The following is a 25,126-nucleotide window of genomic DNA, read 5'->3' on the forward strand; positions in this document are numbered from 1 at the left end:
ATGAATTTTTATATTATCAAGGCTTCCGGGCCTATAACTGGCCAATTGTCTCAGCGCTACAGTGTGCGGGGGCTAGAAGCCTCGGCTCCAGACATCGAGGGAGGTTTATCAGACCCTGTGTAGAGGAAGAGTTACTGATAGCAACTGATCAGAGGCCTAAAAAAAATAAAAAAAATAAAAAAGGTAAGAAGCAATCTGATTGGTTGCTATGGGCAACTGCTCCATTTTTCCTCTATACAGGTTTTGATAAATCTCCCCCATTTCTTGTAGTGGTGGTGCTGGGTTACAGTAGAGTAGCTACCATTTACTTCACTATTTAAAGAGAACCTCTCATGATCTTGTTACATTTTATAATCCTTTCAGTTCACGGCCCCCATCATGATAAACCACCCCCGGCCTTTATTTTTTTTATTATTATTTTGTGATATTCTACCTTGATATCGCTCTGTATTTTCTGCTCAGTCTCAGTCAGATTCACAGACTGGGAAGGGGCGTTCCCCAACAGGCGTGACATCATCTTAAGCCATACAGGGGAGAACTTCCTCCCTCACTCTGCTACACACAGCCCAGAGCAGTTCAGTGTGAGATGAGCTATGATTGGCTAAGGCTGCACACACCCCAAGAGATGGGGGGGGGGATGTGCTCTGGACAAGTAGGAAGACACCTAGTGGCAGCTTTTTTAAACACAAATAAAAGATAGTAAACTTTATATCTATATATATATATATATATATATATATATATATATATATATATATAACATTTATTTATTTATTTAAAAAGAAAAATTTAAACTAAGAAAGATTTTTTCTTAGTTAGAAAGATTTTTTATTTACCATAAGGAGTACAATAGCAAAAATTCGTTTTAATGACAGCGCCCATTTAACGTGGATAGACTATCAAAAACCCTCTAACGGTATGCCCATGCCTAATAGCAAGTCAGTCCATAGAAAGACAAAGTAATATAGAACTACAGTGGTCCCTCAAGTTACAATATTAATTGGTTCCAGGACGACCATTGTATGTTGAGTCCATTGTATGTTGAGACCATAACTCTATGGAAACCTGGTAATTGGTTCTAAAGGCACCAAAATGTCATCAAAAAATAGGAAAAAAGTGAGGATTAAAGAAAAATAAGTAGGTAACTAATAGAGATAAAGCAAATCCTTCCATATAAAAGTAATAAAGATCTGCTGGGAGCCATAAATCACTGTCTATGTCAGGTAATACAGGTAAAGAGTACAGAACATGTAATACCTCCCTGTACTGTAGGGGGCGCTACCAGACACCAGTCAGTGCATACACTTCAGTAATACAGGTAAAGAGTACAGAACATGTAATACCTCCCTGTACTGTAGGGGGTTCTACCAGACATCAGTCAGTGCATACACTTCAGTAATACAGGTAAAGAGTACAGAACATGTAATACCTCCCTGTACTGTAGGGGGCGCTACCAGACACCAGTCAGTGCATGCACTTCAGTAATACAGGTAAAGAGTACAGAACATGTAATACCTCCCTGTACTGTAGGGGGTGCTACCAGACACCAGTCAGTGCATACACTACAGCAATACAGGTAAAGAGTACAGAACATGTAATACCTCCCTGTACTGTAGGGGTGCTACCGGACACCAGTCAGTGCATACACTTCAGTAATACAGGTAAAGAGTACAGAACATGTAATACCTCCCTGTACTGTAGGGGGCACTACCAGACACCAGTCAGTATATACACTTCAGTAATACAGGTAAAGAGTACAGAACATGTAATACCTCCCTGTACTGTAGGGGGCGCTACCAGACACCCAGTCAGTGCATACACTTCAGTAATACAGGGGTTTTTACCAGTGAAATCCCCATTCTGATTGATCAGTTCTTCCAGCCATTGACACGTTTCACAGATCTGGACTGTCTGTAGCATGGTATGTTGAGTCTGGTTTCAACTTACAATGGTCCAGAATAGACCATTGTATGTTGAAACTATTGTATGTTGAGGCCATTGTAAGTTGAGGGATCACTGTATCTGTGAACGTAACAAGATAACAGTAATTCTCCGGTTTATAGCCTCTCCTAGATCTATGTGGTATAGTGCTGCAGGGTGAAATTATTTTTTTTATGTATTTATTTTTTATTTTTTATTAATAAAATGTATTACTTTTTGTTTGTAGTGCCACCAGAAAATAATACACACAATGGACTGGTCTGCCCCGCCACTTCTATCTTCTTGAAGGAAAAAGAAAATCCGACCTATGCCATGAAGTGCAGCGGAGACGAGACGCATTGTTTCGCTTTCACAAGTGGTAAACCACATATTGATATTTTAGAATCTTTATTTCTGTTTGTCTACATCTCCTATACTGAATATATTGTTTTCTCTTTTCCTTTATAGAAGGCAGAAAAACAAAGGAATACATGGCTGGCTGTGCATCTTTTCAGTATTGTCATGTAATACATTTAATCCGGGCATTTTATGATGATAATGTATTGAACTTTTCACCGACTGTCTGCAGAAAGGCGGACGGAACAAGTTCTTTGCCAGTGGGTGAGTGCATTTTATTGTATTTAGGTCATTAATATATTACGTACTGTCATTTAGAGATGGATTTTGTAAAAGTAGGGGTACAAATATTTACTGCAGTGGTATGGCGGGATGGATAACTGGTTGCACAATCAATCACAATCAAGTTTGTAATGCCTAAAGTAGGGTTGTTATGTAGACTGAAGTGTATGATGAGGGTTGTAGTTAGAGATGAGCGAACTTACAGTAAATTCGATTCGTCACAAACTTCTCAGCTCGGCGGTTGCTGAGTTCCTGCATAAATTAGTACAGCTTTCCGGTGCTCCGGTGGGCTGGAAAAAGTGGATACAGTCCTAGGAAAGAGTCTCCTAGGACTGTATCCACCTTTTCCAGCCCACCGGAGCACCGGAAAGCTGAACTAATTTATGCAGGAAAAGACATCAACCGCCGGGCCAAGAAGTTGACGAATCGAATTTACTGTAAGTTCGCTCATCTCTAGTTGTAGTATCACGTGGCAGGTGTGATGAAACCCTATATCCTCATATGTTTTCCCTATAACCACTACTTCAAATAAGCTGTCTTCCATACAAAAGGCCCAGGAAGTAACACCTCTAAAGTCAGGGTTTATAGAAAACAACCTGTATTTTTTTCTGGTGAGATTTAAACACAGAAGAATAACACTTTGTAATACTAAAGATTTAAGATACAATTCTTGAGTAACACTTTGTAGTCACTGGTCACAGTCCAGAAGGAAATTGCAGATATAAGACTTGATTGTACAGACTGGTTGTAGTTCTTCTGACATTTAAACTTGTGTCTGCCTTGTTGTATGTGTTAGGCCACATTTACACAACGGAAATTCTGCATCTGTGCATCAATTCTGCATCCGCATTTGTGGTAACAGGGTGTGATGAGGGCAGATGTTGTTACCCTAGGGGCAGATGGCATTAACCCCTTGTATTCGTGATGCCAGGGCGTGGTTTAGCCTATAACCACCCGAAGGTATACCGCTGGATCCTGGGCTAGGCACAGGGGGGGCAATAAAGACTCCGACGCCAAGTTACGGACAACGGTAGCTTTACTGATGGTAGACAGTTGGGAAAGTCTATACAGTTTAGCAGGGGCACAAGGAGGTGACCAGTGACTAAGAAACCTTAAGGGCTTGCTGGGACTTGGCAATTTAGTGCAGGCCATGTTGCTTGACAATTTGACAGAGACTGACTTGACTTGACTGATGACGAACAATGCTGCAGGTTTAGCCAGGGCCGGACTGGGTGTGAAAACCAGCCCCATAGCGTTGCGTCATTATACCAGCACCAGTCATTTTCTTGTTCATAAAAGGTAAAATATAGTTCCCCACATTAGGTGCAGTATAGCTCCCAACATTAGGTGCTTTATAGTTCCCCACATTAGGTAGACAGTATAGTTCCCCCACATTAGGTTGGCAGTATAGTTCCCCACATTAGGTGCAGTATAGTTCCCCACATTAGGTTGGCAGTATAGTTCCCCCACATTAGGTGCAGTATAGTTCCCCACATTAGGTAGACAGTATAGTTCCCCCACATTAGGTTGGCAGTATAGCTCCCGACATTAGGTGCAGTATAGTTCCCCACATTAGGTTGGCAGTATAGTTCCCCCACATTAGGTGCAGTATAGTTTCCCACATTAGGTGCAGTATAGTTCCCCCACATTAGGTGCAGTATAGTTCTCCACATTAGGTGCAGTACAGTTCCCCCACATTAGGTGCAGTATAGTTCCCCACATTAGGTAGACAGTATAGTTCCCCCACATTAGGTTGGCAGTATAGCTCCCGACATTAGGTACAGTATAGTTCCCCACATTAGGTTGGCAGTATAGTTCCCCCACATTAGGTGCAGTATAGTTTCCCACATTAGGTGCAGTATAGTTCCCCCACATTAGGTGCAGTATAGTTCCCCACATTAGGTGCAGTACAGTTCCCCCACATTAGGTTGGCAGTATAGTTCCCCCACATTAGGTGCAGTATAGTTCCCCCACATTAGGTGCAGTATAGTTCCCCCACATTAGGTGCAGTATAGTTCCCCCCCATTAGGTGCAGTATAGTTCCCCCACATTAAGTGCAGTATAGCTCCCCACATTAGGTGCAGTATAGCTCCCCACATTAGGTGCAGTACAGTTCCCCCACAGACATACAGCCTTCAGCCATATACAGTGTATGGCTGGAGGCTGTATGCCTGTTTGCTGCCCCACTTCAGTGTTCCGACCACCGCTCCGGGGTCACGATCTACTGCTATGGCCTATGGGTAGATCGTGACCCCGGAGCGGTGGTCGGAATAGTGAAGATGACGTGCCGCTGGTTACTTACCATGCGCGTGCGTCCTCCTCACCGCTCGGCTCTGTTACTATGGGCGCAAGCACGGGACGTCATTGACGTCCCTGCGCGCGCTTCCTCCCAGCGGCCCCTGCGTCTTTAAAGTTAACGTGGGGGCCGCCGCAGAGAGGTAACTGGGGCATCCTTGTGTCCCGAAAATATTTTTCCTAATGTGACGCAGCCACATCTCAAAGCTGCCCCAGGTCCGGCGGCCCACCAGGAAATTTCCCGGTATCCCGGTAAGCCAGTCCGGGCCTGCGTTTAGCTTACTTGCACTTGACTGTGGCTGCAGGACTTGACTTGAGGCCTCAAATAATCTGGACACATACACTAGGCACGACTGCACTGGACCTCAGCAACAAGAGCTCTAAGCTCCAAGAAAGAGAGGCTAACTCCACCCAGGGCTTATATATGGGAGACTAGCAGGGAGACTGGGTAACAAACACATGGTATATCACATGGTATAACTCTTAAAGTGATAACACATTTTATAACATTTTACATGGTAAAACATATTTACAATGGGGAAACAAGTGCAGGGGGCCTTGGGGACACTGAAGGAGGCTGCCTGACAGGACAGCAGGAGCACGGGGTAACACCTCCCGTACTGGGCCACCACACATTGATTTAAACACGTGTGGAATTGGGGCGGAATTCGTACGGAATCAGTGCGGGTAAATCGCACGGATTCCGCATCTCATTGCATTACTCCACAGCTACCCTGAACTCCTGCAGAGCTGAAGTTCGACTACCATCATGGAACATACTCATTTCTATGATAGGAGTAGATGTTTCCACAGCTGGGGAAGTCTGCGAGTGGCTGGGGAGACTACTGTAGTGCTGGTACTTATACTCCCATCATGGAACAGAGTCTGTCAATGTTGGGGGTAGTAGTACAGGGGCTGAGGGATTAATCACAATGGGTCTCAATTCTGAGACCCACTGTGATTATAGGTTATTATTCACCTGGGGAACGGGCAGCATGCCACACCGCTCAGCTCCACAGCGATGTATATTTCAGTTTCATAAATTCAAATACCCCGCCGGGAGTCCTGAATGGCTGCCACCAAGTGGACATTCAGGGCTTCCGATGAGATTTTTAAAATTATACAGTGCGGATCCTATTTTTTTTTATAGAGCCAACCAGGGATCACGGTGCAATGCTGCCCCTTCCCTGGCAGGAGCCGTCTCTCCTACTACATTAGTGTCTGAATTGAGACCCGTTGTGATCAATCCCTCAGCCCCTGTACTACTACCCCCAACATGGAAAGCAGCCATTTCTTACTGTCTCTGAAGAGATCGCAGCTTTCGTTACGTATTTCCGCCCATGAACTTACTATACATTATAGGACGGGAATGGGTTAAAAGTAGTAAAAGCTTGAGTTATTAAAATTAATCATCTCGCAGACAATGGGGCATGTGAAGGGAGGGATAAAGCAGACAACAGAATAACCAGTCAGTTCTATAGGTTGATGTGTTGAAAGCAGGAACAATGGACAAATGTAAGGATCTGAGCGATTTTGAAAATCCCAAATTGTGATGTCTAGATCAGGGCTTATTAATTTTTATTTACTGGATCCAAAGCATACCTCCCAACGTTTGCTGAGAGCAAAGAGGGACAAGCCACGCCCCTGACCACACTCAGGCCACACCCCTAACCACGCCCTCAGTCACACCCTAATTACGCCTACACCTGCAGAATGGGAATACCTCTTAACAGCAATAATGTCAGTCTGTCACCTAAGTTTAGGAGGATGTCCTATACTAACAGACTGACAACAACCCCCATCATTACCACTACAGACCATATAAGAGATTACATACAGTTATATCAGGTGACTGACAACAACCCCCATCATTACACTACAGACCATAAAAGAGATTACATACAGTTATATCTGGTGATTGACAACAAACCCCATAATTACCACTACGGACAATATAAGAGATTACATACAGTTATATCAGGTGACTGACAACAACCCCCATCATTACCACTACAGACCATATAAGAGATTACATACAGTTATATCAGGTGACTGACAACAACCCCCATCATTACCACTACAGACCATATAAGAGATTACATACAGTTATATCAGGTGACTGACAACAACCCCCATCATTACACTACAGACCATATAAGAGATTACATACAGTTATATCAGGTGACTGACAACAACCCCCATCATTACACTACAGACCATATAAGAGATTACATACAGTTATATCAGGTGACTGACAACAACCCCCATCATTACACTACAGACCATAAAAGAGATTACATACAGTTATATCAGGTAACTGACAACAAACCCCATCATTACCACTACAGACCATATAAGAGATTACATACAGTTATATCAGGTGACTGACAACAACCCCCATCATTACCACTACGGACAATATAAGAGATTACATACAGTTATATCAGGTGACTGACAACAAACCCCATCATTACCACTACAGACTATATATGAGATTACATACAGTTATATCAGGTGACTGACAACAACCCCCATCATTACCACTACAGACTATATATGAGATTACATACAGTTATATCAGGTGACTGACAACAACCCCCATCATTACCACTACAGACTATATATGAGATTACATACAGTTATATCAGGTGACTGACAACAACCCCCATCATTACACTACAGACCATATAAGAGATTACATACAGTTATATCAGGTGACTGACAACAACCCCCATCATTACCACTACAGACCATAAAAGAGATTACATACAGTTATATCAGGTGACGTCTTCTCTGATCTAGTTCACTTTTCTTATTCTCCTCCAGCTCAGTCCGCCATGATGACTTCTTCCAGCTACAGGAGAAAATAACTATAATGCCCCAAACTGTAATAATACCCCCCCCCCCCTCCCTTAGTAGAATGGGTAGCAGCAGATGTCCTCCACATTAGGTTGGCAGCAGATGTCCCCAAATAAGTTATGTGTAGAGAATGAAAGGCAGGTGTGTTGGCACTACTAGCCCTGCTTACCGTGACTCCCTCATACACTATAACTGAGACTTGTCTAGGTGATGTACATAGATGGTGGTGTTCTTGTGTAAAAAGATAGCTTCATGTAAAAGAGTCCATAGAAAGAAATTTACAGGCGACTCACCAATACTTCATTGTATCATCTTTTATTTTTAGGTTCGTGCAGGTAAAGCGGCTCCACGCAGCACCGGTGCGTAGGACGCTAGTGCGTTGATGATTACAGCTGTTTCTTTCCATTCAGGAACTTCAACAGATCTCTTGAAGTTCCTGAACAGAAAGAAACAGGTGTAATCATCAACGCACTAGCGTCCTACGCACCGGTGCTGCGTGGAGCCGCTTTACCTGCACGAACCTAAAAATAAAAGATGATACAATGAAGTATTGGTGAGTCGCCTGTGAATTTCTTTCTATGGACTGTCCCTCAAATTAGGTTGGCAGCATTTTTCCCCACATTAGGCTGCAGTGTCCCCCACAGTAGGAAGCAATGTCCCCCACAGTAGGAAGCAGTGTCCTCAAAGTAGGCAGCAGTTTCCCACCACAGGCTGCAGCAGAGTCCCCCACAGTAGGCAGCAGCAGAGTCCCACCTATTTGGCAGCAATAGAGCCCCCCAATGAGGCAGCAGCAGGGTCCCCCTATTAGGCCGCAGCAGTGTCCTCCCTTTTAGGCAAATGTAGAGTACCCCATTTTAGGCAGTAGCAGAGTCCCCCATGGTATGCAGTACCACTCTCCCTCCCAGATACTTACCTCCTGCAGCTCTTCTATCTTCTTCCCAGTGGCTCCCTCAGTGTCTTCTTCCTCTGTGCTCTGGCATCTGAAGACATCACTCATGTGCCGGAGCCACCGGAGCGCAGAGGAAGCCTCTTGTGTCTGCTGGCTAAATGTAGCCAGCGGGCACAAGAGTGATTGACAGGATGAGGAGCCAATGACTCTTCACAATATCAAATTTCCCACCGAGCGTCTTATTTAAATCTAGGTGCCTCATTAGGAGGCATTTACAGTTAAATGCAGGACATGTGGGGGGTGTTCCGGGATGTCAGGACATCGCCCCAAAAGTGGGAATGTCCCGCCGATCCAGGACAGTTGGGAGGTATGGCCAAAGTGATACCTGGGCCTCACCAGACAGAACAAGAGGACACCACAGAGGTCAAAAATCACAAATTAAAGGACATGAATAATCCAGCCTTCCATGCAAGACTCCTTATTCTTCTTGTTGGTGACACATTAGTTGTCTTGAAAACTTACTGTATATGAATAATGCTACTTGAATAATGGAACACCTGTGATTGTGTGTATACATCTATATGTATTGTCTGTATTCAAATAGTGACTTATGCATTTATTTGTTTTAATACAGTTAACTCATTGTTATGCTGGCAATGTCAAGGATCTGTTGACCGCAAATGTGAACAATATGTGATATGTTCAAATGAATATGATGCGTGTGTGACCACAATTTCAAAGACCTCATACGGTATGAATATTTATGTGTCTGTATATGAGAACACAAAACGAGCATACAAACTGTAGAGGCAAAACACATGGGAATTTTTACAAGCAACAATTGTGTCTCAACTGTGTGGTGTAATATAGAGGATCTCTCCTGTGTGGTGTAGTATAGAAGAACTGTCCTGTGTGGTGTAGTATAGAGAATCTGTCCTGTGTGGTGTAGTATAGAGGATCTCTCCTGTGTGGTGTAGTATAGAGGATCTGTCCTGTGTGATGTAGTATAGAGGATCTCTCCTGTGTGGTGTAGTATAGAGGATCTCTCCTGTGTGGTGTAGTATAGAGGATCTCTCCTGTGTGGTGTAGTATAGAGGATCTCTCCTGTGTGGTGTAGTATAGAAGAACTGTCCTGTGTGGTATAGTATAGAGGATCTCTCCTGTGTAGTGTAGTATAGAGGATCTCTCCTGTGTGGTGTAGTATAGAGGATCTGTCCTGTGTGATGTAGTATAGAGGATCTCTCCTGTGTGGTGTAGTATAGAGGATCTCTCCTGTGTGGTGTAGTATAGAGGATCTCTCCTGTGTGGTGTAGTATAGAGGATCTGTCCTGTGTGGTGTAGTATAGAGGATCTGTCCTGTGTGGTGTAGTATAGAGGATCTCTCCTGTGTGATGTAGTATAGAGGATCTCTCCTGTGTGGTGTAGTATAGAGGATCTCTCCTGTGTGGTGTAGTATAGAGGATCTCTCCTGTGTGGTGTAGTATAGAGGATCTCTCCTGTGTGGTGTAGTATAGAAGAACTGTCCTGTGTGGTGTAGTATAGAGGATCTCTCCTGTGTGGTGTAGTATAGAGGATCTCTCCTGTGTGGTGTAGTATAGAGGATCTGTCCTGTGCGGTGTAGTATAGAGGATCTGTCCTGTGTTGTGCAGTATAGAGGATCTCTCCTGTGTGATGTAGTATAGAGGATCTCTCCTGTGCGGTGTAGTATAGAGGATCTGTCCTGTGTGGTGTAGTATAGAGGATCTGTCCTGTGTGGTGTAGTATAGGGGATCTCTCCTGTGTGGTGTAGTATAGAGGATCTCTCCTGTGTGGTGTAGTATAGAGGATCTGTCCTGTGTTGTGCAGTATAGAGGATCTGTCCTGTGTGGTGTAGTATAGAGGATCTGTCCTGTGTGGTGTAGTATAGAGGATCTCTCCTGTGTGGTGTAGTATAGAGGATCTCTCCTGTGTGGTGTAGTATATAGGATCTCTCCTGTGTGGTGTAGTATAGAGGATCTCTCCTGTGTGGTGTAGTATAGAGGATCTCTCCTGTGTGGTGTAGTATAGAGGATCTATCCTGTGTGGTGTAGTATAGAGGATCTCTCCTGTGTGATGTAGTATAGAGGATCTGTCCTGTGTGGTGCAGTATAGAGGATCTCTCCTGTGTGGTGCAGTATAGAGGATCTGTCCTGTGTGGTGCAGTATAGAGGATCTGTCCTGTGTGGTGCAGTATAGGGGATCTCTCCTGTGTGGTGCAGTATAGGGGATCTCTCCTGTGTGGTGTAGTATAGGGGATCTCTCCTGTGTGGTGTAGTATAGGGGATCTCTCCTGTGTGGTGTAGTATAGGGGATCTCTCCTGTGTGGTGTAGTATAGGGGATCTCTCCTGTGTGGTGTAGTATAGAGGATCTCTCCTGTGTGGTGTAGTATAGAGGATCTCTCCTGTGTGGTGTAGTATAGAGGATCTGTCCTGTGTTGTGCAGTATAGAGGATCTGTCCTGTGTGGTGTAGTATAGAGGATCTCTCCTGTGTGGTGTAGTATAGAGGATCTCTCCTGTGTGGTGTAGTATAGAGGATCTCTCCTGTGTGGTGTAGTATAGAGGATCTCTCCTGTGTGGTGTAGTATAGATGATCTCTCCTGTGTGGTGTAGTATAGAGGATCTCTCCTGTGTGGTGTAGTATAGAGGATCTCTCCTGTCTGGTGTAGTATAGAGGATCTCTCCTGTGTGGTGTAGTATAGAGGATCTCTCCTGTGTGGTGTAGTATAGAGGATCTCTCCTGTGTGGTGTAGTATAGAGGATCTCTCCTGTGTGGTGTAGTATAGAGGATCTCTCCTGTGTGGTGTAGTATAGAGGATCTCTCCTGTGTGGTGTAGTATAGAGGATCTCTCCTGTGTGGTGTAGTATAGAGGATCTGTCCTGTGTGGTGTAGTATAGAGGATCTCTCCTGTGTGGTGTAGTATAGAGGATCTCTCCTGTGTGGTGTAGTATAGAGGATCTCTCCTGTGTGGTGTAGTATAGAGGATCTCTCCTGTGTGGTGTAGTATAGAGGATCTCTCCTGTGTGGTGTAGTATAGAGGATCTCTCCTGTGTGGTGTAGTATAGAGGATCTCTCCTGTGTGGTGTAGTATAGAGGATCTCTCCTGTGTGGTGCAGTATAGAGGATCTCTCCTGTGTGGTGTAGTATAGAGGATCTCTCCTGTGTGGTGTAGTATAGAGGATCTGTCCTGTGTGGTGTAGTATAGAGGATCTCTCCTGTGTGGTGTAGTATAGAGGATCTCTCCTGTGTGGTGTAGTATAGAGGATCTGTCCTGTGTGGTGTAGTATAGAGGATCTCTCCTGTGTGGTGTAGTATAGAGGATCTCTCCTGTGTGGTGTTGTATAGAGGATCTTAAATAAGGTACAAATTATAAAAAGATATCATTAATGAAACCGCACGGTCAATGGCGTATGCACAAAAAAATTCCCAAGTCAAAAATTGCGTATTTTGGTCACTTTTTATATCATGAAAAAAAATAATAAAAAGTGATCAAAAAGTCCGATCAACACATGAATGGAACTGCTAAAAACTTCAGATCACAGCGCAAAAAATTAGTCCTCATAAGGCCCCATAGGCGGAAAAATAAAAAAGTTATGATTTTTTCCAGAAGTACGACAAAATCAAACCTATATAAGTAGGGGATCATTTTAATCATATGGACCTACAGAATAAAGATAAGGTGTCATTTTTACCAAAAAATGTACTGCGTAGAAACAGAAGCCCCCCAAATTTACAAAATGGCGCTTTTTTCTTCAATTTTGTCGCACAATGATATTTTCTTTCCGTTTCGCCGTAGATTTTTGTGTAAAATTACTGATGTCTTTACAAGTAGAATTGGTGGTGCAAAAAAATAAGCCATCATATGGATTTTTAGCTGCAAAATTGAAAGGGTTATGATTTTTAGAAGGTAAGGAGGAAAAAAAAAACGAAAGTGCAAAAACTGGAAAACCCTCTGTCCCCAAGGGGTTAAGGATTGCGGGCCTACAGGTACACCTTTGGTGCTTTGCAGTTTAAAACATTAGTTCCTACTGGTTAGAACCAATAATTACAGTGTTATTATGTTATAGGAGGAGAGAAAACTAGAGAGCTTTCAAAAAGATGTGGATATTCATCGGAGTGTGACAGTGCCGGGATCATCACCACGGCTCAGAAGAGCATATCCAAAAACACCACCTGCTGTTATACCGACCACTGTATTTCTCCAATGCCAACCTGTAAGTATTTATAATTCTAAAAGCAATTTTACCGTCTCCATTTGTAGGCACCTTTTTTGTTGCACAAAATTCCAAATCTACTAAATGCAAATACAAAGTTTCAGATCTTATAGCTGTAATAGTGAATTCAATAAATGAAAAATATCCAATAAGTTACTAACCTCCCTCTAAGGTTATGTTCACATGACGTAAGTTTTTTTGCGGAGTGTCTTCTTGAAAAACACAGGTGGAGATTCCCCAAATAGCAGAGGTCTGCTCCAAAATGCACCGTCTCCATAGGCACTCTCTTACCTTCTTTCTTCCTTTGGCCCCGCCTGTATACCAGAGCTCCGCTCCCCTCCGAGCTCCACGCCTCCGCCTCCACGCCCACTCACAGTCAGAAGCTGAGGCAGGACACCACTACAGCCAGTGATTGAATGAGCAAACCCGAAAATGCTGGGCAGCGGAGCTCCGTTATAACCGAGGCGGTGGGGGAATGAAGAAGGTAAGAGAGAGTCCTTGTACAACCTCCCCAACCAGATTTTAAATGCAGAGTTTTGGCCAGACCACCCCTTTAACTTTATGCCTACACAGGAGAATTGGATCTTGGAAAGAAGAGCTCTGACGGTTAGAAAGATATTGTACAAAATCAGCTTATTATATTAGGTCTTGCAACTCTTACCACCGGTCATAAGCTTTTTTTTCCTAAGAAAAAACACAGTTAAAGGGGTACTCTGCCCCAGACATCTTATCCCCTATCCAAAGGATAGGGAATAAGACGTCTGATCGCGGGGGTCCCGCCGCTGGGAACCCCCGTGATCTATCCTGCAGCACCCCCTGTCATCTGCTGCACTGGGCAAAGTTCGCTCCGTGCCTGATGACGGGCGTTACAGGGGCCAAAGTATTGTGACATCATGCCCCCCCCCCCCTTATGACGTTATGGCCCGCCCCCTCAATGCAAGTTTATGGCAAGTCCTGGCGACCGTCACGCCCCCTCCCCCCAGACCTGTATTGAGGGGTGTGGGGTGTGATGTCATGACCCCACCCCCTCGTGACATCACGCCCCCGCCCCCCTCAATACTCCGTCCCCTGTATCGCCCGTTATTTTGCCAAACTTCGCTCCATGCAGCAGATGACAGGGGGTGTTGCCGGAGAGGTCGCGGGGGTTTCGCCTCTAGGGGCGGAGTACCCCTTTAAAGTGCATTTACATCACCATTTGGGCATTCGGCAGCTGAATTTAAAAACCATCTGCTGCCGTATCCTCGCCTGACCCACGCCGCACCCCATTTAATTCAATGAACCAGAGGGAGTCAGCAAATGGACAGAGAGTCTCCTGATGGGACAACCCCTTTCATAAATGGACATTCACGTTAGGGATGTTTTTACAAAAGTCAGTCCACTACAATAGCATAATAGGGAATACAGTTCATTGTCGACACTGCCACTGCCGGACTTAGCTGTATTGGCACTTCAATCACTGGTCACGGACCGTTTCCCGTTGCTTACTCTCGGTGCTCATCTAGAAAATAGTTCAACATCCAGACAAAAGAGGTAGGGAGGCACTTGGGTCTTCAGCAATATGCCTTTATTGAATGCTGGTCATTACAATGCCTTGCCGACGGCCCGTCGGCAAGGCATTGTAATGACCAGCATTCAATGAAGGCTAGAGTGCCTCCCTAAGAGTTCTAACTACTACTGGATTATCTTGCTTATTTTATGGCAAATTTTCCTTTATGATATTCATAGCATTTATGATAATGATGGTTTTAGACAGACGGAATGATGTATTCTTTTTTCTAGTTCCTTTAGAGAGCGAAGAAGCCAATGGACTCAACTGTGAATCCTGTTATTTTAAAGAATACGGTAGCTGCTCTGGTAAAGATCGCATCGCTTGTACCGGGAACGCAACACAGTGTATTGCCTACACACAGAAAGTGGTAAAAGGTAACAGACGATAGCCTTTTTTATTGTTTTTGCTGAGCACGATGGAAACTATACATTTTTCTGTTCTATTATATGTATCACTGGAAATGAAGGTGAACTTTCGGCTCCCAACACGGGTAAAATCCCAAATTGTAGTCCAAAAAAAGTTAAAATCCAAGTGCAGCTTAAAAAAAAAAAAAAAAAAACACACAAACGGAATGCATCGACTAAGACTTGTTAACCAGTCGAAACGCGTTGGTGCGTTTCGTTTGTGTGTCTTTATTTTTTGTTTATGCTGCACTTGGATTTTAACTTTTTTTGGTATAAAATTTGGGATTTTACCCGTGCTGGGAGCCGAAAGTTCACCTTCATTTCCATTGATTGATCCACCTGAGGACCCAGCCTCAGTGTTTGTATCCGAGCTTCCATGAGGAACGGTTGTGCTGGATATTTGGACATTTGGATTTTATGGTGAGCTGAACCGTATCTCTAAATATATTGTCTATCTATTATATGCATCCTATGGTAAAAATAAAAAGGAAATAAAATTTAGGCAAACTAAAAAGACCTAGGGGGAGATTGATCAAAACCTGTCCAGAGGAAAAGTTGCTTAGTTGCCCATAGCAACCAATCAGATCGCGCCGCTGGGGACCACCGTGATCTTGCACGCGGCACCCCGTTTGTAATGAGTCCCTGGAGCGTGTTCGCTCCGGTACTGATTACTGGCGACTACAGGGCGGGCGGCATGTGACGTCATGCCCCCACCCTGTGTGATGTCACGCTCCGCCCCTCAATGCAAGACTACGGGAGGGGCTGTCACGCCCTATCCCGTAGGCTTGCATTGAGAGGCGGAGCGTGACATTACACGGGGGCGTGACGTCACACGCTGCCCGCCCTGTAGTCGCCGGTAATCAGTCCCGGAGCGAACACGCTCCAGGGACTGATTACAAACGGGGTGCCGCGTGCAAGATCACGGGGGTCCCCAGCGGCGGGACTCCCGCAATCAGGCATCTTATCCCCTATCCGTTGGATAGGGGATAAGATGTCTAAGCACCGGAGTACCCCTTTAAGAAGCTTTCTTCTCCTTAGGCTTCTCCTCACGGTACCTGCACTCCACTCCTGAACTCCTCTCAACCTTCTCTCCCAACCAACCTCTAACTGAACATCTCCCCCCCCCCCCCTAAACTACATAAGGGCTAGGTTTGGGGGTCCCCCATTTGGGCGTCAGGGTCATCTGGTCACAATCCCTTGAAGGTAGGGTGCATAAATTAGTACATAAGACAAAAATATATCACACACAGTATAACAGGTCATGTGGGGGGGGGGGGGGGGGTGTGTGTGGGGGGGGGGTAACTATAATATAGGGTTCGAACTACTGTTTAGGGGTACAGTGTGGAAGCCTAACTAATATGTGGAGCTACAGAGGGGCATATCTGCTATATGTGGGCCTAATTATGATATGGGGCACAAAGTTGGTACTATTACTGTGTGAGGCAATACAGATGGTAAGTTTGTATAGAACTAAGGAGCCTTAAAGGGGTACTCTGGCCCTAAGACATCTTATCCCCTATCCAGAGGATTGGGGATAAGATGTCTAATCGCGGGGGTCCCGCTGCTGGGGACCCCCCGCAATCTTGCATTCAGCACCCACCTCTGGGAGCTGCATGCAGCACTGCCAGCTCAGAATCTGCCATGTGATGACAACGGGGCTGGAGTATCGTGACATCACGACTCGGTCCCCATGTGATGTCACGCCCCGCCCCCGCTATGCAAGTCTATGGGAGGGAGTGTGACGTGTAAGTAGTTTTCCTGTTATGTTTCTGGGCCGACTATGTATATTATTATTTGTTTTTGCGCCCACTGCAGTTTAGCTCAGGAAGGGACTGGCACCATGGTTGTCGATCCGCCATTTAGGGTGGATGGGCAAGTAGGCAGGGTGAGTGTTATTAGGGACAGCTTAGGGCTCACTCACCCTGTCCACCCCCGGTCATGACAACTGTCATGGCCAACTCCTCCAATTTTCTCTTGTGTTAGTCATTTAGACATTTTTATCAGACATTTCAGCTGAGATTCCATGAAGAGCTCTCTATATGTGGGTCCAGAGACTTAAAGGGGTACTCCACCCCCTAGACATCTTATCCCCTATCCAAATGATAAGGGTTAAGATGTCTGATCGCTTGGGGACCTCCGTGATCTTCCTGCTGCACCCGGCATTCGTTTAGAGCATCGGGTGCAGCACCAGAGGCTCGTGACATCACGGACATGACCCCTAAATTCAAGTCTATAGGAGGGGGCGTGACCATGACGTCATGAGCCTCCGCCCTGCATCGCCAGTCATTCGTCATGGAGTGAAGTTAGCTCCGTGCACCGGATGTTTGGGGTGCCGCAGCCGAGATCGCGGGAGTCCCCAGTGGTGGATAGGGGATAAGATGTCTCGGGGCGGAGTACCCCTTTAACATGAAGCTTCTGGGCCTCAATGAAAAGTCAAGGACAATGCCCAATTGGCCATGTGCTATTCATTATATAATACTGATGCCTTCTTATGTGACCGATGGGCACAATGTCCTACTGGACGTAAGGAACCAGGTCTGTACCTCTGTATGGGTGGATGTGGCAAAACCTATGTGATCAAAATGTAAACCTGTCTCTTAATAAACTATAATTGTTGTTTGTTTGTTTTTTAATCCACAGGGACTTTTAAAAGGAGAGAAGTCTTACATGGTTGCACCCACCCCAGTATATGTGAAAGTGGAAATATAAATGTGACCTATGATCAAACTACTTTAGAAGAAACAAAAATATGTAGTATCCCAGCAAAAAGCAGCGTACATCCTCCTAACATCCTATGTGTTTATGTTATGTTTTTGATATGGTCAAACTCAATGTAGAAATTGTAGTTCAAGAGCTACCAATACTTCTCTGCTTGTGGTCTACAAATTCATAGAAGGCCTATACAAAGTCTTTGGACTTTCTGTGAATCCATATACTGCAGTGATGAGCACATATGAATGGGCACAGTTTTTAAATCAGCTGGTGCCAGAAAGTTAAACATATTTGTAAATTACTTTTATATAAAAACCTAATCCTTCCAGTGCTTATCAGCTGCTGTATGCTCCACAGGATGTTCTTTTCTTTTTGAATTTATTTTCTGTCTGACCACAGTTCTCTCTGCTGACACCTCTGTCCATGTCAGGAACTGTCCAGAGCAGGAGACGTTTGCTATGGGAATTTGCTCCTGCTTTGGACAGTTCCTGACACGGACAGAGGTGTCAGCAGAGAGCACTGTGGTCAGACAGAAAAGAAATTCAAAAAGAAAAGAACATCCTGTTGAGCATACAGCAGCTGATAAGTACTGGAAGGAAAAGGTTTTTATATAAAAGTAATTTACAAATATGTTTAACTTTCTGGCACCAGTTGATTTAAAAAAAATTGTTTTCCACCGGGGTGCCATTTTAAAGGGGTACTCCAGGCCTAAGACATCTTAGCCCCTATCCAAAGGATAGAAGATAAGATGTCTGATCGCGGCGCTGCAGCCTCAGAGTCTGCCGGGTCACAACTACAGGGCCGGAGTATTGTGACATCATGACTCGGCCCCCGTGTGATGTCACGCCCCGCCACCACAATACAAGCCCATGGGGGCGGGGTGTGACATCACAAGGGGGTGGAGTCGTGATGTCATGATACTCCCGCCCCATAGTCGTGACCCGACAGACTCCGAGGCTGCAGCGCTGCGTGCAGCTCTCCCAGAGGTGGGTGCTGCATGCGAGATAGTGGAGGTCCCCAGGACCGGGACCCCCACGATCAGACATCTTATCCCCTATTCTTTGGATAGGGGATAAGATGTCTTAGGACCAGAGTACCCCTTTAAATGCTGCTGCCCATAGCAATCTCCAGTTCACCATGACCTGTCAGAAGTTTTTTTAAAGGCATTGATATGCTTTTCCCCCTGTTCACACTACAGGGAATCCATTTGGAATATCTACAAAGAATTCCACACAGATTCTGACATGCAACACCCTCCTACTTGATTGTTCAGTTCACACAGTGAAATTTACGTATCGGAACTTCTAAACAGAAAATGGATTCTGTTGGAAGACTTCTGGTGGAATCCACCAGAGGAGTCCTGTCTGTTAATGGGATTTCTTGAGGGAATTTTTTAATAAGTGTTACCAAATTGTTAGTACTACAGATTACTTATCTAGTGGTATTATACCTATAATATACATAACAGAGAGCTATGTTGTTAGTTAGAAGTGGGTAGAGTGTATATTCATATATCATTCCTGTTCTCAGACATCAGTACTATTATATTTAGCAATTAGATGTTCGCCCATTTGGTGTAATGTTCTATTTTCAGAGTAATATCCATATGATAAATGATTTAATCACCTACTGTGACTAAGTTTGATGTTGGTATACTATTGTTTAGTTATTAACTAAGCTTATAAATGCGGCATTGATATTCTATATATTCTCAACTTACAAATGTAATAATAGTATATTCATATCTGACTTATGTGATGTGTATGTGTACAGTGGTGCAAAAAAGTATTTAGTCAGCCACCAATTGTGCAAGTTCTCCCACTTAAAAAGATGAGAGGCCTGTAATTTTCATCAGAGGTATATCTCAACTATGAGAGACATAATGAGAAAAAAAATCCATAAAATCACATTGTCTGATTTTTAAAGAATTTATTTGCAAATTTTGTTGGAAAATAAGTATTTGGTCAATAACAAAAGTTCATCTCAATACTTTGTTATATACCCTTTGTTGGCAACGACAGAGGTCCAATGTTTTATGTTAGTCTTCACAAGGTTTTCACACACTGTTGCTGGTGTTTTGGCTCATTCCTCCATGAAGATGTCCTCTAGAGCAGTGATGTTTTGGGGCTGTCGCTGGGCAACACAGACTTTCAACTCGATCCAAAGGTTTTCTATGGGATTGTGATCTGGAGACTGGCTATGCCACTCATGGACCTTGAAATGCTTCTTTCAAAGCCAATCCTTTGTTGCCCAGGCGGTGGGTTTGTCATGGTGAAAGATCCAGTCACATTTCATCTTCAATGTCCTTGCTTATGGAAGGAGGTTTGCACTCAAAATCTGACGATACATGGGCCCATTCATTCTTTCCTTTACACGGATCAGTCGTCATGGTCCCTTGGCAGAAAAACAGCTGCAAAGCATGATGTTTCCACCCCATGCTCCACAGTAGGTATGGTGTTCTTTGTATGCAACTCATCATTCTTTCTCTTGGTTTCATCTGACCATATGACATTCCCCAAATCCTCTTCTGGATCATCCAAATGCTCTCTAGCAAACTTCGGACAGGCCATGACATGTACTGGCTTAAGCAGGGGGACACTTCTGGCACTGCATGATTTGAGTCCCTGGCGACGTAGTGTGTTACTAATGGAAGCTTTTGTTACTTTGGTCCCAGCTCTCTGCAGGTCATTCACTAGGTCCCCCTGTGTGGTTTTGGGATTTTTGCTCACCATTCTTGTGATCATTTTGACACCACAGGGTGAGATCTTGTGTGGAGCCCCAGATCGAGGGAGATTATGAGTGGTCTTGTGTGTCTTCCATTTTCTAATAATTGCTCCCACAGTTGATTTCTTCACACCAAGCTGCTTGCCTATTGCAGATTCAGTCTTCCCAGCCTGGTGCAGGTCTACAACTTTGACAGCTCTTTGGTATTGGCCATAGTGGAGTTTGGAATGTGACTGTTTGAGGTTGTGGACAGGTGTCTTTTATACTGATAACAAGTTCAAACAGGTGCCATTAATACAGGTAACAAGTGAAGAACAGAGGAGACTCTTAAAGAAGAAGTTACAGGTCTGTGAGAGCCAGAAATCATGTTTATAGGTGACCAAATACTTATTTTCCACCATAATTTGCAAATAAAGTCTTTAAAAATCAGACACTGTGATTTTATGGATTTTCTTTTCTCATTCTGTCTCTCATAGTTGAGGTATACCTATGATGAAAATTATAGGCCTCTCTCATCCTTTTAAGTGGGTGAACTTGCACAATTGGTGGCTGACTAAATACTTTTTTGCTCCACTGTACATGTTTGTAACCTGCTAAATAAAGACGTGATTTTATCCACATCTTGAGAGCGCTGAATTTATCTCTTCTGACGGATATTTGGTTCCACCGCACAGTGGTTATCCCTGCACACTGACTACTTCCGGGTTAGTGGGTGAGCTGATTATCTTCAGTTATTTGCAGAATAATATCTATACACTGCACAAAATAAATTTTCCAACATATCGTCCATTGGTCAAGATTGATAACGTTCCATCTTGACATCTGGGCGAGCACTGAAGAGCAAATTTTCTGAATTCATGGAATATATGAATATTAATGAATGTATCATGAATTTTACAGCTAATAAAGGTGGCCAATCAGAGAAATTTCAGCAGAAAATGAAAAATGCCCGGTATCTGATTATAGGAAACTCACAACCACTTTGGCACTTTAACAGCTACCATCCTACACATGTCACTCTATCTCTTCCATACGGTCAATTTAAAGGGTTATATCGAATCAACTCACATTTTGGTAAATTCATACAGCAATCTTGAGAACTGAATAGACTTAGGCAGCGAGGTTATGATGAAAAGAACATTTCGGTAGCCTTTATGAAAGCAAAAAAATCAAGATAGAAACAAACTTATACAGGGTACAAAAATGTATAAGGATCAAGAAAACAAATAAAAGAACAGTTTTTCGTTTCAGTTCAGCCTTGATTCACATACATACAAAATGCCTTAAAAAAAAATGGCACATACTACAAAATGAACGGGATTTGAATTGACATCAGAAGTTCCTATGGTATATTGTTTCCTTTCTATATCACTGAGCTGTTAGTGTCCCTGGTATCACCACTAGGGGTGACCAACTGTCGTATGCGGTGCCACCCTTTATCATCACACTAGCAAACTGAAGCGCTCACCACAAGGCCTCCATACTCTGACCTGACCGTTATAGGTAGAGATGAGCAAATTTTTGAAAAATTAGATTTGGCCGATTCGCCGAATTTTTCGAAAAAATTTGGTTCGGTATGAATTTATTTGCGGCGAATCTGTATTAATAATGGCTATTTCTGGCCTACAGAGAGCCTCAATAGGGGTGTGGAACACTTTGCCTTGCTGTAACATGCATATGGAGTGTGCTGGGGTAGTGAAATAATACTGTTATTCAGTATGACATGCAGATTACCGGCATCGCTATTAGAATCACTGTCACAGAGCGGCACAATAACAGAGCCTGGTGGTGGTATCAGTATGAGGAGACCATATAGTGGCTGAATGACACAACCTGGAGCTGGCAACAGCCTGATGAGACCATAGGGCCTCACAATTGAAAAGGTTAAAGATATTTTCTAACATTTAAATTGAAGATTTCTATTAGATGAACCTAAAAAGTCCTGGAGGTGGTAGAAGCATGAGGAGACCATATAGTGGCTGAATGACACAGCCTTGAGTTGGCGGCAGCATGTGGAGACCATATAATGGCTGAATGACACAGCCTGGAGGTGGTGGAAGCATGAGGAGACCATATAGTGGCTGAATGAGACAGCCTAGAGGTGACAGCAGCATGAGGAAAACATATGGTTGCAGAATAAGACAGCCTGGAGCTGGCATCAGCATGAGGAGAACATATGGAGGCAGTATGAGACAGCCTGGAGTTGGCATCAGCAGCATCAGGAGTCCTGAAAGTGACCCGGTGACATAGTGGGGTGGTGGGTGGCAATACCAGTACCCGGTGACGAAGGTGGAAGAAAAAAGGAGAACTTGGCATCAGATGTGTGGCATCAGGCAGGTTTAGAATAGTAGCTGAGGCAGGTAGGCAGAAGAAAACGGTCTCTTTTGTAAAAGTGTTAGTGTGCACAAGTATTGAGGATATGCATTACGTAAAAATTTTATTTTATAATACATTTTTGGATAAAATATATGTACCCCAAATTTTGGGGAAATCAAACAATAGGAAAGGTGAGCAAAAAACACCATGTGCCACCTACACCACCAAGTATTGATGTGATGCAAAGACCTCTAAAAGGTGGAAGGGAGCAACGTATGGTTCACTGTAATCGGTGGGGGTTAAAACTTCCCCTGTAAGGCCCTCGCCATCTTCACAGCATAAGACAATTGCCTTCAGATGACCTCAAAGATAAAAGTCTAAGGGGTTCAGATCGGGAGACCTTGGAGCCATTCAACTGGCCCACGACGACCAATCCACTTTCCAGTAAACTATTCATCTAAGAATGCTCAGACCTGACACCCATAATGTGGTGGTGCACCATCTTGCTAACATTATGGGTGTCAGGTCCGAGCATTCCTAGATGAACATTTTCCTGGAAAGTGGATTGGTCGTCGTGGGCCAGTTGAATGGCCCCCAAGGTCTCGCGATCTGACCCCCTTAGACTTTTATCTTTGGGGTCATCTGAAGGCAATTGTCTATGCTGTGAAGATACAAGATGTGCAGCACCTGAAACTACAGATCCTGGAAGCCTGTGCTAGCATTTCTCCTGTGGTGTTGCTATCAGTGTGTGAAGAGTGGGAGAAGAGGGTTGCATTGACAATCCAACACAATGGGCAGCACATTGAACACATTTTATAAGTGGTCAGAAACTTGTAAATAACTCATGAAAGAATACATTTACGTTAAAACCAAGCACATCATTGTTTTTCTTGTGAAATTCCCAATAAGTTTTATGTGTCACATGACCCTCTTTCTATTGAAAAAAACTAAAGTTGGATTCAAAATGGCCGACTTCAAAATGGCCACCATGGACACCACCTATATTGAAAAGTTTCCCCCCTCATATATACTAATGTGCCACAAACATGTTAATGTCACCGTTAATGTCACCAACCATTCCCAATTTATTAAGATGTATCCATATAAATGGTCCACCCTGTAGTATACATAACCAGCTATGTTATTATTCTCCAAAAATGCATCCAGACCCCTTTTGAATTCATTTACAGAGTTCACCATGACCACCTCCTCGGGCAGAGAATTCCACAGTCTCACTGCTCTTACAGTAAAGAACTCCCATCTGTGCTGGTGTAGAAACCTTCTTTCCTGTAGACGTAGAGGATGCCCCCTTGTTATAGATACAGTCCTGGGTATAAATAGATCATGGGAGAGATCTCTGTACTGTCCCCTGATATATTTATACATAGTTATTAGGTCGTCCCTAAGCCTTCTTTTTTCTAAACTAAATAACCCTAATTCTGATAATCTTTCTGGGTACTGTAGTCCTCCCATTCCCCGTATTACCCTGGTTGCCTGTCTTTGAACCTTCTCCAGCTCCACTTTATCTTTCTTGTACACTGGGGCCCAGTACTGTACACAGTATTCTATGTGTGGTCTGACCAGTACTGTACACAGTATTCAATGTGTGGTCTGACCAGTACTGTAAACAGAATTCTATGTGTGGTCTGACTAGTGATTTGTACAGTGGTAGAATTATTTCCTTGTCGTGGGCATCTATGCCCCTACTGATGCACCCTATGATTTTATTTGCCTTGGCAGCAGCTGCCCGACACTGGTCACTACAGCAAAATTTACTGTTAACTAAGACTCCTAAGTTCTTTTCCACGTCAGTCGTCCCAAGTGTTCTCCCATTTAATACATAATCCCAGCCCGGATTTTTCTTCCCCATGTGCATTACCTTACATTTATCAGTGTTGGACCTTATCTGCCACTTCCCAGCCCAAACCTCCAACCTATCCAAATCCATTTGTAATAGTGCACTGTCCTCTATTGTGTTATCTACTATGCACAGTGCACTGGCTTCTATAGTGTTTAGCACTTTTCAGAGTTTAGCATCATCAAAGATTGCTACTTTACTATTCAACCCCTCTACAAGGTCATTAATAAATATATTAAATAGAACAGAATCTGACCCCTGTGGTCCCCACTAGTAACAGTCACCCAATCAGAATAAGTACCATTAATAACCACCCTCTGTTTCCTATCACTGAGCCAGTTACTTACCCACTTGCACACATTCTCCCCCAGCCCGATCCTTCTCATTTTATGCACCAATCTTTTATGTGGCACTATATCAAATGCTCTGGAAAAATCCAGATATACGACATCCAGTGATTGCCCCTGGTCCAGTCTGGAGCTCACCTCCTCATGAAAGCTGATCAGGTTAGTTTGACATACATTTATTTTAACCAAGATACTCCAAAATAGCATCTCTTAGAAAACCCTCAAACAATTTACATACAAATGAGGTTAAACCAACAGGTCTATAATTCCAGGTGTCACCTTTTGACCCCTTTTTAAATATTGGCACCACATTTGCCATGTGCCAGTCCTGGGGAACCTTACCTGTCACTATAGAGTCCCTGAATATTAAAAATAGGGGTCTG

The 25,126-nt window shown here is 43.8% G+C and overlaps 2 protein-coding genes across 22 annotated transcripts in view; one reads left to right on the forward strand and one right to left on the reverse strand.

The window, feature by feature from the left end:
• Nucleotides 1–17,752, forward strand: part of LOC130294609 (urokinase plasminogen activator surface receptor-like) — a 34,064-nt gene extending 16,312 nt beyond the window's left edge. The window contains exons 5-10 of the mRNA XM_056544742.1: nucleotides 2,168–2,299; nucleotides 2,389–2,541; nucleotides 9,237–9,353; nucleotides 12,687–12,833; nucleotides 14,613–14,756; nucleotides 17,427–17,752. Of these exons, the coding sequence (XP_056400717.1) occupies nucleotides 2,168–2,299; nucleotides 2,389–2,541; nucleotides 9,237–9,353; nucleotides 12,687–12,833; nucleotides 14,613–14,756; nucleotides 17,427–17,623 (890 nt within the window). The 3' untranslated portion in view covers nucleotides 17,624–17,752. The remainder of the gene's footprint in view (nucleotides 1–2,167; nucleotides 2,300–2,388; nucleotides 2,542–9,236; nucleotides 9,354–12,686; nucleotides 12,834–14,612; nucleotides 14,757–17,426) is intronic.
• The window catches only part of LOC130294604 (mucin-2-like), a 264,132-nt gene that overhangs the window by 75,477 nt on the left and 163,529 nt on the right, over nucleotides 1–25,126 (reverse strand). For 2 of the 21 annotated variants that reach the window (XM_056544712.1, XM_056544711.1), the window contains exon 1: nucleotides 21,291–21,520. The exons of 17 other annotated variants lie outside the window; for them this stretch is intronic. Coding sequence is in view for 1 of the 4 variants with exons in the window: in XM_056544695.1 (XP_056400670.1) it covers nucleotides 21,291–21,306 (16 nt within the window). In the remaining 3 variants the exon portion in view is untranslated. 2 more of the 21 variants (XM_056544695.1, XM_056544713.1) reach the window with 2 other exon arrangements.

This window comes from Hyla sarda, chromosome 10 (genome assembly GCF_029499605.1).
Source record: "Hyla sarda isolate aHylSar1 chromosome 10, aHylSar1.hap1, whole genome shotgun sequence".
Lineage (NCBI taxonomy): Eukaryota > Metazoa > Chordata > Amphibia > Anura > Hylidae > Hyla > Hyla sarda.